The 19,827-nt window shown below is 38.7% G+C and overlaps 1 protein-coding gene across 5 annotated transcripts in view; it reads left to right on the top strand.

Annotated features, from left to right (window-relative positions):
• The window catches only part of Ltn1 (E3 ubiquitin-protein ligase listerin), a 1,386,601-nt gene that overhangs the window by 817,192 nt on the left and 549,582 nt on the right, over positions 1 to 19,827 (top strand). For all 5 annotated transcript variants that reach the window (XM_067791508.1, XM_067791509.1, XM_067791512.1 and 2 more), the window contains exon 15: positions 13,757 to 13,948. In XM_067791508.1, coding sequence (XP_067647609.1) covers positions 13,757 to 13,948 — 192 coding nt within the window. The remainder of the gene's footprint in view (positions 1 to 13,756; positions 13,949 to 19,827) is intronic.

Genomic DNA, 19,827 nt, shown 5'->3' with positions numbered 1-19,827 from the left:
TCAAAACCAAATCTTTCTGAAATGCAGGATTTAGATCTTGCGGATCCATATTTTTACACACCCGGTCCTATTGATCTTGTCAGTGGCAGTGACCTTATACCCCAGGTCCTCCTACAGGGAATAAGACATGGAGTTTTTGGAAGTTTGCTTGCGCAAAATACTGTTTTTGGTTGTTATCTGAGCGGACCACTAATCTCCACCCAATGTTCTACCTTTCATATGCATTCCATGTTACATCCTCCAGTGACGAGAAAGCCCGGATCAAAGGCTACATCAATCACACTTTCTACAAATACCACCAACCTATTGCGAACCGAATCCTCTCTGCATACCAGACATCCCATCCTCCATCTAACCCAAAGCAATTGCAAAGAGTCATCGTCTTCCAAAAAGTTTGAAATTCAGGCAAATGTTCCAACAAAGAGCAAGAAATTTATACTCTCCACTCCTAGAGAAAAAACAACATTTATTAGCAAAAAGTTGCAATCTATCGCCAAACGGTCACCACCAAAGGGCACCACTTCTATTACATTAAAAAGTTATATTAGAATATTTATATTGCTAATATATTTCATTTCCCTTTCCCGCAAGGGTTTTTCATCCATTTCACATCACGGCTTCTCAAAAACTAATTTTGAAATATCGCATATAGTCAGCATATACATGCTGGAACTGTGCATATATATATTGGAACTTTGTGGAGTTTTTCTAATGGCTCACAGCATAATCTTCCCATCTCAAAAACAATTTTACTCTCCCGAGTGAAAACTCCTCCAAACATATGGGGAATGCATTTATGTAACGTTATTTCTACAAACATACAAAATATTGGAATCCACAAATCTCCCAACTACAGACCACGGGCCTCACATGAATCAACACTCCAGTTCCTTCGAAGTCGAGCATGTCTCAATTTGAATGAGAAATATCTTTTCAACATTTTTTTCATTTTGGTTTTGTCAAGCCTCTTGCGAGAAGTACGATAAAACTCCCGTTTGATCTCTAAATAAAATCTTATCATATGCAGTCCACTTTCGAAAACCATCCATCATCGAGCTGTGGCGCAGACCCGGAAATAAATAATCGGGATATAACGCAGCTAACGAAACTCATTGTTGAGTTCAACAACATCGTATTAAAATCTATCTATCAGAAGCGGCATCGCATCAGGATGCCAGCATACCAGTTCTTTCTCGGTTCTGTTGTCATTTCTATTTCTGCATCATTAATCATCCTAACAATATGTCTTTGAAGATTACTAAAAGTGACTTTAATTACAGAAACTATTTTCGGGAATCAATTATCATCATCCACAAAATCATATCGGCTGGAATGGAAATTCAGCCATCAGAAATTCATCATTCAACCATCGATTTCTTCAAAGTTGTACAAACTACAACAATCACACTATCGAATTATACGTACCTATCAGATTAACTTTAACTTTCAACCTGAAGATATTATTCAACGGTTTAGCCTTGCACAAGTGCAAGGGGCCCGCCATGTTTAAGTGAGTTGTGCTCACTTAAAGAGCAAATGATATTCCTGTCCTTAATTGAACTTTTGTCACCAAACCCCACCTGTGACTTGCGATCACTTCTCCAAGTGACTTGCGTTCACTTCACTAGTTATGACTTGCGTTCATACAACCCTGGCGGTAGAGTAGACTGGAGTTGCCATCCAGTGCTTTCAGTCATCTATGCTATAAATACAAGTGCAATGCATTAACTCGCTCTCTTGTTTACGCGGAACACTGAACACCTACCAGCAACCAACATCATCACCTTTTGAGAAAATTTGCATCGGATCATCAACTCCGGAGCGAGTACAAACATCATCACCTACGCCACATCCAACTCCAGGAGAATATCAAAGGAAGTATTATCCCAAAATCCTAAGTTATATCTTTCAATATAAAACTTAATCTAACCCTTGCGCGGTCATCACCACCCTTGCGTGAGATTGGTTCTCGAACCCCACCTAGCCCTTGCGCGGCCGCAAGACGGATCAAAATCCCGAATTATATCCTTCAAATTCACTATTCAAATTTCATTTCATAAAATTTTCGTTCCATTGTGGAATTAGTTATCTTTACATCCTCATATTTGCTGTGTGAAGTATCAGCGTTTAAGTTCCAATTGTTAGCTTTAAGAGTTTAAATTCAATAAATGAATTAATATAGAAACAAGCATTTGCGTCAATGCGTTAAACAATACGTAATAATAAAATGTTACGTATACGTACCGGCACTCATATTTTCAGGTGGTGCGGATATACTTTCGTGTAATTGGTTGGTGTTTAATTAAACAACGTGCTTATCATTAAAAAATGTTATAGCGAATGATATCACGTATAGCACATCACCAGTTCTCAAAAAAAAAGGGGGGGGGGGGGGGGTGTCGGGATTATTCATCCCTATTTGATCCATTGGATTTATTTTCACCTATCATAATAGTGGCAAAAATTATTTGACAAGAACTGTGGCTACTTAGGCTTCAGTTCCACACAATACAATACCAAGATTTTGTCTGCAACCGCCCTCCCAGAGTCTTCAGTTGCACGGTTTCTGCGATGCATCAGTCAGAGCCTAAGGATGTTGCATCTGCGCCCGTACGGTTCGCCCTAATGGCGAAGCTGAGGTGAACTTGTTACGTCGAAATCAAATGTTGCACCAAGTAGAAAGCTATCGCTTCCAAAATTGGAATTGTGTGGCGCCCATTTGTTGGCGCAACTTTTCGCCAGGATTAAGATGAAATTTGTTGAAAGCAAGTATTTAACTTCTTGGGGTCTGACTCACAAATAGTGCTATATTGAATTCAGCAACACTCCGCCACGTTGTTCACGTTTGTTGGTAATCGAATATCTGAAATACAGCTGCCATTGCAAATATGTTCTATCCCACTTTAACCCCGCCGATCTAATATCAAGAGGTTGTGCTGTGGATAATCCTAAGAAGTCGATATGCATGTTTAATACAAAACCAAGACGAGAAGCCAAGTCACAAACTGGCGGTTGGGTTAGGTTAGGTTGAACTGGCCGGTCCGTGAGTACCTCACATAGACTGAATGAGTCCGTAGTGGTACCAGAAGTTTGTTTTAACGACCAAACTGAAAAACCCTATCAAAACCCAGGACCTATGTTATAAAATAACTCCGTCCTCTTGGCAAATACTAGAAGCTTCCTAGGACTTAATCCACTTGCTGCTTCTAGATCTGTATGCATCTCCCTGTCCCGATTCTCTCCAGAGACTGCTTACACCCTAACAAGCATTTAGATGCTGTGTTATGCGAGATTATTGCCTTAATTGCTGCTTGACTGCCAATATAAAAGTTAACACGGTTGCAGCTTAAGCTATTCTCTTCAAGGGTTTCTACTGCTTTGGTTACGGCTAATATTTCCACTTGGAAAACGGTACAGTAATCCGGCAGCCTGTAGGATCTGCTTATTTCCGGATCAGCGCAGTATACGGCAGACCCTACTCCTTCCACTACTTTGGAACCATCGGTGTACACATGTATTGCCTCGTCCGCTATTTGCGCACCCTTGCGCCAACCGTCCACTTCTATTGTGGCCTTAAGATCTCCCTCAAAGCGCAGATAGAGAATCAGGTAGTCTGTTCGTCTTGTGATTGATGACGCTATACTACAATGGCCATATGGTCGGCGCTCAAGCTGCCCCGAAGCACCGAGCCTGGTTGCGGTCGTTAATGCTTTGTTCTTTGCTACCAGGTCTACAGGTGGAATGTGCAGAATGGCATACAGTGCAGCCGTCGGGGTTGTTTTCAGGGCTCCCGTAATGCTAAGCATCGATAGTCTGCATACCCCCTCTATTTTTTTGAGGTGTGTTGTTTTTTGTGTGGTTTTCCACCAAACAAGAACTCCATAGTATAGAATAGGGCTTACAATCGCTGTAAAAACCAAATGAGAAAGAGAGGGCGATAGGCCCCTCGTACACCCTAGCATTCCTTTACATGCATAGAGTGCCGTTGAGGCCTTCTTGACCCTCTCCTCCACGTTGAGCTTCCATGACAGCTTATTGTCTAGGATGATTCCTAGATATTTTGTGCAAGGTTTCTCCTGTACGGTCACCCCTCCTAACTTAGGCCTGCTCCAATTTGGGACCTTGTACCTCTTTGTAAACAAGACCATATCCGTCTTCTCCGCATTGACTTTCAACCCGACATTAGATGCCCGAAGCGCCAGATCCAGAACTAATCGTTGGAAAGAACTTTCCACTTATGACAATTGCAACGTCATCTGCGTAAGCCGTAAGTTTTACGGGTCCCTTATCGAATTGCCTGAGCACTTGGTTGATGACCAACGTCCACAGCAGAGGTGATAGCACCCCTCCCTGCGGCGTGCCCCTGTCAACTGATTTCGTGGCCTCGTACAATCTCCATTGTAATGTAATCTTTCTGCAATTTAACATGCAGCCGATCCATCTGATTAAGGCAGGATGTACTCTAATGTAATTAAGACCATCCATAATCGCCCATTTTGCAACATTATTGAAAGCCCCGGCAATGTCCAAGAAGACTACTAGAGCATACTCCTTATTTTCCAGGGATTTCTCTATGCTTATTACCACCTTATGCTATGCGGTGTCTACCGACTTGCCTTTGGTGTACGCATGCTGTGTTGTGGAGGGCAGGTTTTCGTCCACGTTGGACTTTATGTACACATCTATCAGCCTCTCAAAGGTTTTGAGCAGAAATAATGTTAAGCTAATGGGTCTATAATCTTTGGGATACACGTGACCGATCTTCCCCGCCTTTGGTAGAAAAGCTACACGAGCAGTTCTCCAAGAGTGCGGTACATGATTCAGTCTTATGCACCCATCGATTATTTTAAGCCATTCCACGACCGCCCTTCTTGAGACTTGTAGCATGGCCGGGAATATACCATCTGGCCCCGGCGATTTAAACTTAGAAAACGTCTTCACTGCCCACTCGATCTTGGTATCGTTCACCAAGCCCGGCACTACTAGCTTCGTGATCGAAGTGTGAGTGGTGTCTGCTGGCTCTTCTAAACCGTTTCCCGATGGGAAATGTGTATCGAGAAGCACCTCAAGGGATTCCTCGCTATTACGTGACCATTCCCCGTTCTCTTTCTTTATTAGTCCCTGGACTATGTTTCCCTTTGCTAGCACTTTTTTCAACCGTGCTGTTTCGCTGGAGCCCTCTATGTCCGTACAGAAACTTTTCCATGAGTTTCTCTTCGCCCTGGTAATTTCACGCTTGTACATCCTCAGTAGATCCCTGTACTCGTCCCGACACGCTTCGCTTTCCGCGGTCTTTGCGAACTTAAACATTTCTTTTACCTGTCTTCTTAGAAGACTCAGCTCATTGCTCCACCATGGCGACTTTACTTTTCCTCTGAATCTTCTTAGAGGGCAAGCTTTGTTATACGCAGTCATAAGTGTCCTTGTTAGGAATTCATTCAACTCCTCCAGTTCCTCTACATTAGCGACCTCTTTGGGTTGTCCCAGTTTTGTTTCTACATGTTTCTGGAATTTAGTCCAGTTCGTTGACCTAGGGTTTCTTAAGGTTCCTCGCTTCTCTACCCTCTTTAGGGGGATGTTGAAGCTGATATACGCATGGTCGGAGGACGATGGTCTATCAAGAACCATCCAATTATACCTTGATATATCACGCTCGGTGCTCAATGTAATATCCAGAACATTGCTGGATGTTGGACCAATGTATGTAGGGGCATTTCCCCTGTTGGCTATCTGCCAATTGGTTTGCAGGATGTAACAAAATAGAGATTCGCCTCTCTCGTTCGTATCTGTTCCTCCCCACGCATTGTGGTGCGCATTTGCATCTGCGCCTATGACCAACCGCCCTTTGCGCCCTTCCTCCTGTATTAGCCTTTTGCACTCCATCGGTGGAACCTCCGCAGCATAGGCCATGTAGCAGGACGCCAGGATAAATGCCTGCTTATTCTTTTGCTCAACGACCACCGCTGCGAGATCCTCAGTGGTGTAATTAGGCAGCATATATGAATGCAGCTGTTTCCTTACCATTACTACAGCTCGCACCCGTCCTTCCGTTTGTGCGTAGTAAACACCAAACCCGCGCGGGCTAAGTCCAGAAACCTTTTCCACTTTACTGTGTTGGAGGTTTATCTGTAGGACTCGCAGCACCATTGGGCTGTTTGTCGCCCTCCAGCACCTTCGTCTTGACGTCGTCGGCCTCCCCTTGCCCTTTTGGTTTACAGTATTCGAGTCCCCCTTCAGCCTCTCGTGACTGTTGTGCCGGGTGTTCCTCTGTGCGAGTCACAGCACCATTTAGCGGTTGGTCCTCTTCTAGCACGTTCGTGGTGACGTCGGGGACCTCCACCTGTCTTTTTTCCCTTAGGCTTTTGAGGTCCCTTTCGACTCCCCACCTCTAGCGTGTTAGGGTTTTTATCCTCGGGACTTCTTTTCCTGAGTCGCATGTACATTTTGCCAGTGCCAAAGGACATTTTGCCAAGCTGCGTGTACAAAATATCCTCCGCCTGCTTGTTATTTGGCAGATGTAGAACTCACCATCTTCGGTAGGCCGAGATACAGTAAGTAACTTCCAATCCTGTGTCGGTATGTTCGGATTCTGATTCTGCAGTGTATCCTCCGACTTCATCACGCATGGTATCCATACCTTAACTTTTGGTACCGTGGGGATTTGCATTTTATCCACCGCCTCAAACCGCGCGTTCGTGCCTTGTCTTTGGAGGTTTGTAACCACTTCCTCCAACCATCGCAAGCTCGCGATGTTGTCACACGCTATCATCTTCACACCATTATACCATCCCCCCGAATCAACGGTTGGATGGGGCTTACTTGGTTGTTCCCGCATCATCTTAAGCATTAAGCTAATAAGCTCCCTTTCCACAGATCTCCACCTCTCAGTAGTCATTTGTCCGAAAGGACTGCTGCGATCAACCAGCGCCACAGTGACTGCTTTGCCACATCACTCATCCTCTCGGGAAAAGCAGGAGTCGTAGTGTTATCTCCCTTTGGCACCTCTGAGAAAGCCGGAGTCTTAGCGTTAACTTCCTTTAGCGCCTCCGATAAAGCCGGAGTCTTAGCGTTATCTCCCTTTGGTTTATCTCCTACTTCCGTAGTTGGAATTTCCCTCTAACTCGCAGCTTTCGAGGTAGTTGCTACCTCGCTATTTGAGCACATCTGTCTTACAGCTTTGGGCTTACTTATCTTATCTATGCGTCTGCCCTGCCTCGCGGCTCTAGGACTGGGTTCTTTCTGCCTCTTGAAAGCAGGCTTGTCGCCTTCCGCCAAACGTTGCCTCTTCGTTCTGCCATTCGACGCTTCTTCCTCCTCGTACCGGTTGCAGAACCGAGGGTTTCTCGCAGCAAACCTTTTGACCTGCCTTCGACCTACTTCTACCGCGTCATGGGCCCATTCCAAACGCTCGATCTCCAATTCTGTTGGGTCGACCACTGCTCCCAAGCGTTGTACAATTCTTAGTGCTGCACGGTACTGCGAGAGAGCCCTTTTACTTCCTCTGCTCCGTACTCTTTTCCACTCTTCTACTCCGTTTTCATTTGTGTGCTTCTCCAAGACGGAGTTCATTGAATCAGCACTACTCGCTCCCCGAGTCCGATGCATCGCTTAATTCGTATTTGTCGTCCTTGGAGTCCTCCTCTTTACATCGTCCTTATTACAATCAGGTAATGAGTCGTTCATCTTGGTCGTACGACCACCTGTCCGACAAGGCGGGCTCAGCGGTCCAGTATTATATACGGGGAAAGAACCTCCGCCACAGCAGCGACCCTTACTGTGGTAAGGCCATAAATACTTCCCGAGGTGGCCCGGTATCGGGAAGGCTCCGTTCGAATACAGCCGAATTTATCCCCTGGCTGCAAATCGTCCAATAGGAACGGTCCGCATAACACCCTGGATTAGGGTGTTGGCAGTTCTTGGTCACCGACATCCCGCCGCCCTCCTATGAGGCGAAACGGCGTAGCTGTCCGTCCTAAACAGCTCCGCCTCATAGTCGGGCGCTATGGAATTCGGCCAAGCCCTCACACCAACGAAAAGGTGCCTACGCTAGTGAGGGTACTATTAGGGATAATTGATTAATTCTTGCGTGACCCCAGCTCATGTTCAAGGGTCCTTAAATCACGTTTTCTGCATAGTGCAGTGACAAACAGCTTTTCATTCTTCCCCAATCCTCATCGAAAATATTATAAGAAATAAGAGCTTTATCTGCCGGGCCTTTTATTTTTGTCTAATTTGTTGTAGGATGGCTGGATAGATCGGTCTTGTCTTGACTACATCGCAGTTCCTTAATGTCGGTTCGATATTATGAACCCATGATATAAACTCGACGGAGTTGCCCTCGAAAGTTGGTGGGGTTTTTACACTATCAGGCAACTTATTTATTTCTTGCAGGTCTGCCTCAGTCAGGCTGATAGAATTATTAGAATTTACCATTTCATTAGGAGGACTAACCCTAGCTTTTACTTGGTTTATCCTAGCGCTCATGGTTCTCATTTGTTCTATTTATGCGTTAACCGCACCCGTTAGCTGCGTTATCGCGTCTTGAGTTTGCTCCATTCTGAAGTTATTTTTACTTTGTGTAAAGAGTTTCCTAATTAAAAAATATTTCCACTGTTTATTAGATAAGATAGCTTGCGCTTTATAGTAAACTTTTCTATGATGTATTTTCTTTTTTGGCCGTTAGTATATACCATTTTTGTTACTGTTGAGCTCAAGGCCGGATTAAATAAAACGCTTTTATTTTGTTTTTATTAATTTTAATGTCAATATTTCGACCTCAGTCTGAAGTCATCAACATGACTGCAAAAAACAATACGTATTTATAACAAACATATGCACCTAAAAACATTAATTAACATATATCATACCAACACAACTTACATCTTAAGCTGCACTTGCAAGACTAACATTTAACAAAACAATTATAAAATGAAACAGCGATTGATAATCTAAACAGAGGATATAAACATATGAAAGAACCGTAATTGCAAACAAAAAACTTTCAAAACAACAAAGTAATAGACGGCAAATACATAAATGCGTGGTCATCTCAGCATTACAATTACATTCAAAACGAAGACGAAGCCCTTATATTTGTGTGGGTGGGTAAAAAATGTGTCACGAATGTTTGTTGTTCCTAATTAGGTTGCGGTAGACATGTGAACAATTCGCGATGTCCGTTTTAAAATTCATCCTCTTATCGTTAGGGGTGTCCACTATGTGTAGCATTTCTAACATGAAACGTTTATTATAATTTCTCTCCTCTTCTAAAATAGCGACATTGTCAAAGTCCGGGTAATGTCCTGTATCTTGGCAGTGCGAAGTTAAGGCTGTTTTGTTGTCCGCAAAATTGTTCCTTAATTTTATGTAAGATTTGTGTGTTGTCTTGAGTTTTGTTTTTGAAGTACCCACATATACTTTCTCGCATATGTGGGACCCGTCACCATTGCAAGGAATCTTGTATACAATATCCGATTTTTCTTGTGTTGAGATTTTATCTTTTAGATTACTGAAAATTTTCCGTAGTGTGTTGTCATAGGTGAAAGCTAACCGCACGTTTTCTTTGTCATACATGTTCGAATACCTTATTCTTTCTGATAATCTCGGCACATATGTTGCAGATTTGTATATATATCTTCACGTTTTTAGCTTCTTTATTAACGCTATCACTGGGTCGGGAATAATCGCGAATTATTTTCTTGGTTAGCCCTGTGGGAAAGTTGATGTTTTCCAAGATCTTTTTAATAACTATATTATTTTTCTCATGGTAAATATTGTCGCTGATGGACAAAACTAGTCTGACAAAATTATTAGCAGTGTTCAAAATAATTATTTTTTCATGTTGTGAGTAGAAATTTATGAGCCTCCCCGAGGCTGTTGGTTTTTGGTACCAATCTATGGTTAAGAAATTATTCCTTCTGATGACCAAAGTACCCAAGAATGGTATTTTCCCGTCTTTTTCTATTTCCAAAGTGAATTTGATGGATCTGTGATATCCATTGAGTGTATTCAACATTATGTTCGTATCTTCCGTTCTTATTATAGCGAATAAGTCGTCCACATACTTTGTTAGTAATCGTGTTTTGTTAACCGATTCAGTCTCAAATCTGGTTAACAGTTCTTCCATCACGATATCCGCTATTACAGGTGAAGCTGGTGATCCCATTGGCATTCCTGACCGTTGCTCGTATATTTTATCCTTGTACTTAAAATATCGGTTTTCCTTGCTACAGAACTTAACAGCGGTCAAGAAAAGCTCTTTTGCCATGGACGTGTGTTTTTTTATCTGGTCCCATTTGGAATCTATTATATCAAGGGCCAAATCTACTGGGATACTGAGAAATAAGGAAGCAACATCGAACGACACTAAACACTCATCATCTACTTGGGTACCCGCGTTAGATTCTTTAAAATTTGGACAACGAATTTACACAGACTGTAGGACGGAATTGACAGACGAACAAATAGGTCTAAGCGGAATGTCTGCCTTGTGGATTTTGGGCAGCCCATAAATTCGGGGCGTGTTTGCTGTTTTACAATTAAGACGGAATTTTTCTTTTAGGTCGATGGATTTGTTGTTGTACATTTTTTCTACTATTTCATTATTTTTTTGTTGTAGCCTACTGGTGGGGTCGCGCTTTAACACTCTGTATGTGGAAATATCATTCACGATCGTCTGCATCTTTTTGTCATATTCTAACTTATCCATCACTATTGTGACGTTTCCCTTATCTGCGTTGAGGATTAATAGTTTTTTCATTGTTCCTTAAAAATTGTTTGGTAGAGCGCAGGGTGTCCTTTGTAAATCTATTTCTAACCGAAGTTGTCGTCATGTTTAAGGGATTTTGCAGAAGTGCCGTCAGGTTGTTTCTTTCAATTTCTTGTTTCTCTTTTTCTCTCTGTATGTAATTTTCTCCGTCAGCTATTATTTTAAACAGTGGAATTTTACTCACTTCTGTTGGCAGCGCATGTTTAAGTCCTAGAGAAAGGAGCCCTTGAATGTTTGTAGGTACTTGTGTGTTGGTCGTGTTTGCAATCCATTCCGGTATCACCCTAATATTCAATAGTTGTTCTTGTTTTCGTTTAATATCCTCATATTTGTTAACTTTTGACGTTTTCATGTTCGTTTTGAGTTTGTTCGTCAACAGTTCTTCGCTTTTGAAGAATGCCGCGGAGTCGTGTGTGTTGATGTATTGTGTTATTTCTGTCCTTAATCTATTCACCTTATTTCCTTTTGACGCAGAAGTTCGTGCTTTATTGCTATGATAATATTTAGAAGTTTCCACTTGATCTTTTCTATGTATGTATTCACGATGTTTGAAAGTTTTGTTGATATTTTGCTGTTGCTGATGTTGTTGTTGATAATGTAAGTAATATTTTTGGTCGCATTGCTGATAAATTTCGGTGTTATTCCGTTTCTCCTACACCTCTCCAGAAACAACGTAGACTCTGAAAGTCTTGTGGTCTGATGTGTAGTGCGTTGGTATTGTTTTACGCGTTTTCGGGTTTTGTTGTCATAACCTTTCTTGATGTTTTTGTAGGCGTTGGTGACGTCCTCAACTTCTCGGTGTGCTCTCCGGTTTTCCATGATTTATTTTCTTTTTTGGCCGTTAGTATATACCGTTGTTGTTATTGTTGAGCTCAAGGCCAGATTAAATAAAGGCAGACATTCCGCTTAGACCTATTTGTTCGTCTGTCAATTCTCCGTCCTACAGTCTGTGTAAATTCGTTGTCCAAATTTTAAAAAATCTAACGCGGGTATCCAAGTGTAATGTAAAAGACGCGATAGACTTCAAAAATAGGATTAAGGATACTTATGTGTATGATGATGAGTGTTTAGAGTCGTTCGATGTTGCTTCCTTATTTTCCAGTATCCCAGTAGATTTGGCCCTTGATATAATAGATTCCATTTCAATGTCCTTCGAGAAAAGAATTTCCAGTGTTTTCCTTTGAACTTATAACTTTTTGAAGGATAAGGATTATTTAACTTTCACTTATTTACCGAGTGCTCGGGCGCCAATTATGACACTAACCCGTTCCGCTGAATGACAAAACTGAACTTAACATTTTTATTTGGCAATTTCTCTTTTATACAATTTTTCTTATGCTAAATTACCTATATCGTACAAGTGAATTCGCTTACAGCGCAATAATTTTGTTATTAACAATGTTGTTGTTGTGGATTTGTTCCTTTTTACAAAAATTGCTGATAATCAAATAAATTTTAAGTCGAATTGTTCTATTGCCTTTTATTGTGTTCTCATAATTTTGCATATGCAAGTAAAAGTAACCTAGTTGTGCAACCAACGGGTTCACACAACGTCTCCAAGACCTCCGCTTAAATTTAGTGCAACGAAATGTGAACCGGTTGTTGTTGTTGTCTTATTATACATATGTCTTATTGCTAATTGAATTTGGGTTGCAGTAACTGATGTGTAAGCGATATGTGACGACTGTTGCTAACTGTGCTAACTTTTATGCTGGCGATGTGCAAATGTACTTATGTATGTATACTGGTTGCTCAATTGAGTGTGTTTGTGACAGCTCCGACACATAAGCGGTTTTTCATATGGATGAGTTTAACACATGCTTATGCATTATGATGAGTACATTGCACGTATTTTTATGGAGAACGGTAGAATGAGCGGCACTGGCGCCATCTGATATTGAAAAGTAGCCAACTCCCCAATTTTGTTCCAAGCAAATCATAAAAGAAGAATTTGACATTTGCTTTGGCTAAGGGTGTTGGCACACGTTGCAAGTGAAATTATTTTTCCCACTGGTTGGTAAATTTTCTAACATGTTTCACAATTAAAAACTGCAATATAACAATCGAATACGACACAAAATATGTGAGCAAGTATTTTTGTTGTATAGGGAGGATGTTTACAACAGTGCTTCGCGAAATATTGTATGTGAGTGGGCAAGGCGTAATAAACTTCAATTGCCAAGTCTGAAGTTCCTTCATATTTACAAACGCAACATCTTGGTTGATTGTGGCGAGGTTATTGGAATGCATAAGCTTGTGTTAAACGCATCTATATGAAAAATGTCATTGTGTCACCGCCATGAGTATGAGTGGGCTTCCTTGAATGGCCTATGCTTAAATACGAGCAAGTCCGAAAGTCTTGTTGTGCACATAAGGGCTCTCGATCTACTGCCAAAAATCTTGGTGTAATTTTTAATAATACTCTTACGTGGAATGACCATATTTTTAGTGCGATTTGTTATGGGCAACTCAATACTTCGTTCCAGAGAAAAATTCCGACTTTCGTATTTACTACGATAAGTGTACAAAATTTACTTCCAGCAGTCATAAGATCATTTTTTAACGCATTTGGCCAAGAGCCTTAATTTTGAAAGAAATACATTTATTTAAAGTGTTTTACGAAGCAAAACTTACGCTTGAAAAATTCGAATACCAATTTCACACAGAAGCACTAACATTTTTCCTCTTCACTCAGGAGCACTTGCTTCATTAACGAACATCCGTCAGCAGGCCAAAAAAAATTTTATGCTTTTTACAAAAAAAAAATATAAAAAGGATAGCTGAAAATAAAATTTATGTGTAACTATTCATATATATTATATTGTTTATTATTTATTTAAAAATGGGGATATTTGGATATTTTTGAAAGCTGGAGATTTTGTGGTGTGATCAATTTGTTTGAGGATTTCGAACTACGCTCAAATCACATGTCCCAATTAATATCTTTTTATAATACGGTCATATTTAGATATTTTTGGTGTGTTACAGGTGACCGTACATTTATCTACTAGAGAAGTATTGGCAGTATATTTTATTGACGAAGTACGAACAGAGCTTACGCTTAATCTTCCATCCAATTATCCCTTGGGCCCTGTAAGAGTTGACTGCAGTAAAAACATAGGCGGACGTGTGTCATCGCGCAGCATTGGAATGCAGCTGGCTTTATTTTTAACCCATCAGGCAAGTATATGCTTATTATGTACATATGTAAGTCTACTTATTGAATAAATATTATACATTAGTGTTTTAAACGAACTTAAATATACTAATGTTAGCCCAGTGGTTCAACCATTGTGAAGTCATACAAGTGGCGAATCGTTGAAAAAACGTTGACAATAGTAAATAGCCTCGATCACTTGTTCAATCGCTGTTCGATTTAAATCATTTGCTAAAAGTGTTTTTCAAATATTTTTGTAAACGACTTGTATATTGCATTATTTATATATTTCAAAATTCTTGCTCAAGGCTACTCATATTTTATCTAATAACTAGGTTTTAGAAATTAAATTTAATATGTAGTCTGACCTTCTGTATACACAATTAAAATAAAACCTGATTTGAAACACAAATGGGCGGTTCGGGGCACTTCAATTTAATAACGGCGAGCAAGAGCCAAACCTTTCTTCCATTCTCTGGCCATTCGCGACAGCCATTCTCCCTGTCAGCTGTTATTTTACAGGTATGTATGGATATGGAGGAATAGAAAGATTTTTCATGCGAAAAAAATTTTTTTTATAAGCTTTTCTGATCTGATTGTTGATAGTGCGAATAAAAGAGACTTATTCCTTCTTTTAACTCAACATTTCGCCAAATTTCCATGGCATCATCAGGAGTTAAGATATCTCTATTTATTTAGTAAAAGAAAGACAACATTACAAAAAACATAAATAAGTTTTGTTTGTTTTTTTACATATCACATTGACTGCCAAGGCACTTTCAGCAAATAAGATGCTGGGGCCACAACATTTTTTTTTAAATCTCATCAGAGACATCAAAATTGGAATTTAGGGTAGTGCTGGTAATATTTTCTGCTTAGAAACAGGCAGTTTTTAACTAATTAGTATGTCACACACATATGTTCGACGTGGCGCCTACCGACTTTTTTATTTCATGGCCATGGCGGACATATATGCACGACAAAAACATTGGCTAAGCATACAAATGCATCGTCGTCATACAAGCTCTACTTTGAGGAAGGGCGTTAAGTGGTACCGCAAACTGGGTATAGAATATCTGCTTGGATTATCAGCAGTAAATGCTTTTGTAGTGTACAAGAAAGCTACAAAAAAAATAATGCAAAAATACGGTGGTTTAGAGAACAAATTACTTCATCACTTCTAAACTTACAGAAGCCAGAAAAACGTATGAAGCCAAAATCAGGCAATATTCATATTTTAAAAATAAAACTAAGTGCAAGTAATACAAAAGTACGTCGAACATGTACTTTATGTTATTCCAGAATAAAACAAATGGAAGGAAGGGAGGTCGCCAGAAAGAAGGCTAAAAGAGTATACACGTATTGCCCGGATTGTCCCCAAGAGCCATTCATGTGTTTAGAATGTTTTGGGAATCACCACAAACAAGTTTGATGGGTTCATACTTTATAAAAATAATATGTAAACAATTTTTTGTTACTGCAATAAAATGAATTAAAATTTTTTTTTTTTTTCAAAACCAATTTTTTCCAATTGTTTTTTGAGCTACGCCGAAGCCACTATAGCAGACATTTCATGGGAAGCCATATAATTTATTATTGCAATAAGATCATATTTATCGTCAATCTTTGCTGTGTAACATGGCGAGAGAGAATAATAGTCGTGTCGGACATATGTGTCTGACGTGGCGTAAACCGCATAGTACGTGGCAGTCAATGTGATATACATATATACAGATATGTAAGAAGACAGTGAACATGATTACACATAAAACAAATATTACACACTTGACAATAATGTTAATTTTGCACTTACTTACATAAAAATGTGTTGACTTAATTATTATAATATGTAAAAACAATTAAACTATTAAAACTAAATAAAATCGATACCATCGTTTTTTATGGTAAACTTTTCACTATAAAAGTTATAAACTTAATAAATATGAAGCGGCAATATTGTCAGTGTCTTCTCTTCTGTTAATCACCAGTTCCCTTTTTCGAAGTATTCGATGGCTCTTTATGGTGTATCGCATATTTTCTCTTTTCTCTTTGTCCAATATTCTTGTATTTGAGGCATTCCATATAAAAAGATAGGTCAACCTCTCCGATTTTCTTCAAATTCGGAAGACGTGTAGTATTTGACGTCTAGAATAGTGTGTGAAAATATTTTTTTTAAATTTTGAATATTTTGGATTTTATTGACAGTTGAGTTAAAATATCTTTTAAACTATTAATTTAAAAAAAAAATTTTTATTACAAAAAGTCTTTAAAATTATTGAAGTTTACAAAAAACATTTTATGTTCTCAAAATTTTGAGTTAAAATATCTTTTAAACTATTAATTTTAGAAAAAAATTTTTTATTACAAAAAGTCTTTAAAATTATTGAAGTTTACAAAAAACATTTTATGTTCTCAAAATTTTGAAAAATAATATGATTGAAAAATAAAATACAATTTTTTTTTCAGTGTAAAGTAATGAAGGATAGCACCCATTCTCTATAAAAAAAATCCGAAATAAACTTGAATATGTTCTTAACCTACCCTTCAAATTTAAAAGAATGTTTTTTTTTTTTTGTTTTCGAGAATATGATGTTGAATAAATCTATGATTTTTACGCACAGTAAGTTTGTGATACAAAAATTTTTAAACTATATAACACTTCGAAATGGCATAAATATTATGAAAATGTAGTTTTATATTTTAAATTAGGTCAGTTTTTTTATTACTTTAAAAATTTTACAATCGCTCTCATTACAAGTCGATACAACTTTACATTTAAGTTCGTTGCTTGAAAAGGGTATAAAGCTGTGGAATGACCGTGTGCCATTGATTCGAACAGCTGTAGCGAAACGATCCTTTAGAAAATCTTTTTCTTTTTGGTAATCAGCTTTGGAACAGAAACCAAATTGCATTGTTTTAAACTCATTTTTGACAGTATTAAAAAATTTAATTGGGGTAGTAATTGGTGTGGAGTCAGGACGGCGTAAACTTTTTCGTCGAACAAATCTTTAACAATACCACCGATTCCATCACAAGCGTTTTTACCATGCGATGTGGCAAAAAAGTGCCATTCCGCTTTTATATTAAAATCCTGAAAGTGATACATTAAATTAATAAAATTGTATTTATTTTTATATTGCGAAACTGCGCCATCTGAAAAGTAGTAAATTTTTTTAACATTGTCGTTTTTATATTTTGATACAAGCCAATTAATCATTTTCTTTTGAAATAAATAAACAGCAGTGGTATCATGGATATTACACTCTGAGATGAGTACAAAGCTCTCAAATGTGAAGCTCTTATTCTTATCCTTTTGTGCGCGATAAACAACAAAGGGGTGAACTGTTGCCTGATTGCTATTCCAGTGGTAATCCTGAAATTTTCAGAGAAGTCACCAACTACTATAAATTCGCCTCCCTTTAATTGAAGTTTCAGTGCTTTGAAGAACTTGTTTTGGCTCTTGGCTATAAAATTGTGTGTTAAAAGTATTGATGCATCGGCTTTCAGCATTTCAATAAACGTATGAGTATCCTTAATACCTGTTTTTATAGAAGAACGGTCTGTCTTGGTCCATTTTAAAAATTCAAAACTTTTTATATTATTTACTTCAAATGCCTTTCCAAGTTCAATACTTATTCCTTCAAAACCTGGATAAGAATTACACTTTCTAAGTTGACAATTATGTTCGAATTTCTCACAAGTCATCTCACGTAAGACATCTTCGTATGTTTGAATAGAAATTTGGTTGGAGATATCTTTTTAAGCATCCATCATTAATTCGAAATTTTGATGAATTTTACAAACACATACTGTGTGAGTTCCAGCAGCATCGGCCAAAATACATTCCCTAGCACGTAGTTCGGAAAATTTACTGAATCCAACTTTTAAATCAGGATACATATTTTTAAATTCGACATAAGCTTCTTTCAGATTGCACAATACGAATCGTTTCGGAATTTTTGACTTTTTTCCATCCGTTTGTCTTACAGATACGCAATCGTTCTGCCCAGGCATAAGTCGACTAATATCATCTGACCTATAAAAATTTTGGACTACGGAAATATCATTTTCGTAAATCTTCCTTCCTGATATTGTTTGAGTTGGGTAGGAACCAAATCCAAACATATTTTGGGTTTTTTTCGCATGAGAAGCTAACTTATAAGTTGTATTAATTTCTTTTTGGAGTTTGTATGCTGTCCAGCTTGGTGGAGAAACTGTCAACCAAAAAATCTTTTCTGAATAAAACGAAATGGTTTGAAACTTTTTTTTTACAGATAAAAGCATTTCCAAGCCGTCATCTCCTCCTGTATACACTTCACTATATTCATCAGAACTTATATTTGGTGAAGAATTTACTTCGGAACCTGTTTTTACATTGGAAAATTTAGTTTCATTCAATGGACTTTTAATAATACTATTGCTAACCTCTTTAGATGGGACAGCATCTTTTAGAATTTGAATCCTGCAGCAAAGGCAGACATATTCCCCCAAATTGGGTAGTTTTATTAATAGTTTTGGCGTGGATTTACCTACTTTTTTTAACCCAGTTGTGATTAGGCAAATAAAATGGATTACAACAAAATTTTTTATTTGGCATTTTTGGGAATCAGAATATGTATATATGTACGATAGTTTGTAAGAAATACAGGGAACAGCTTTGGAGAAGAACATTTTCTTGTATGAATCAAATAGCAAATGACTATGAAATGCAAACAATTTTCATAAGGTAATAAATAAAAGAATTTCACAAAATCAATGACTACTGCGATAGAATAAACAAAAAATAACTGAAGTGCATGTTCCCGTTATTAATAAGTGGAATTAATTACACATGGCGTTATTAAACAGCTGATTTGTTAATTTTTTTATTAAATCTTAATATATAAAAAACACGTGTCACACAATTGAGGCCAATGGACTCCTAAACTACTGAACCGATTTTGAATTTGTTTTGCACCCCGTATGTAGTTTGATCTAACTTGAAATATGGGATAGGTCTCTAGGGTCTAGGGTCTCGAGATATAGGCCAAAACGTGGACCCGGGTACCCCTAGAGTGTGTGTATAGAATATGGATATAAAATGAAAGCTGTTGATGAGTGCTTTAGTAGAGGGTACTTTTCATACCCCTGGGTGACTAGGGTCTCGAGATATAGGCTAAAACGTGGACCCGGGCACCCCTAGAATGTGTTTATACGATATCGACATCAAATGAAAGCTGTTGATGAGTGCTTTAGTAGAGGGTAGTTTTCATACCCCTGGGTGACTAGGGTCTCGAGCTATAGGCCAAAACGTGGACCCGGGCACCCCTAGAATGTGTTTATATAATATGGATATCAAATGAAAGCTGTTGATGAGTGCTTTAGTAGAGGGTAATTTTCATACCCCTGGGTGACTAGGGTCTCGAGATATAGGCCAATTCCGGTATTTCACTCTGGATACCAATTTCAAATTTCTTCTTTTGATATTACTGCAGATGATGTTCTGCTGTCGATCTCTAAGCTGTCAAGTAGCACAAAATCAGATTTTGAGGGATTTTCTCCGTTATTCTTTAAAATATGTTCGAACACCATTGCAGAGCCTCTGGCGCTTCTCTTTCGAGAATGCCTGAGCAATGGAAGTTTTTTAGACTCATGGAAATTATGCTCCATAAATCCCATATATAAATCTGGTAGCCGCAATGATATATGCAACTACAGACCGATTGTTAAGCAGAGTACTCTGGCAAAAGTATTCGATCATATATTGCATGGTAAACTATTCGATTACATCGGTTATGCTACAGTTGAATGCCAGCATGGATTCTTTCCTGGAAGGTCCACCTCCACCAATTTAGCTTTACTCACCAATCAAATTATCGGTGCTTTTGAGAGCCAAGAGCAACTTGATGTTATTTATACGAAC

The sequence above is a fragment of the Eurosta solidaginis genome, chromosome 5, assembly GCF_040869045.1.
Source record: "Eurosta solidaginis isolate ZX-2024a chromosome 5, ASM4086904v1, whole genome shotgun sequence".
Taxonomy (NCBI): domain Eukaryota; kingdom Metazoa; phylum Arthropoda; class Insecta; order Diptera; family Tephritidae; genus Eurosta; species Eurosta solidaginis.
Note: the sequence above shows the minus strand (reverse complement) of the source record. Positions and strands in the feature narration are given on the sequence as shown.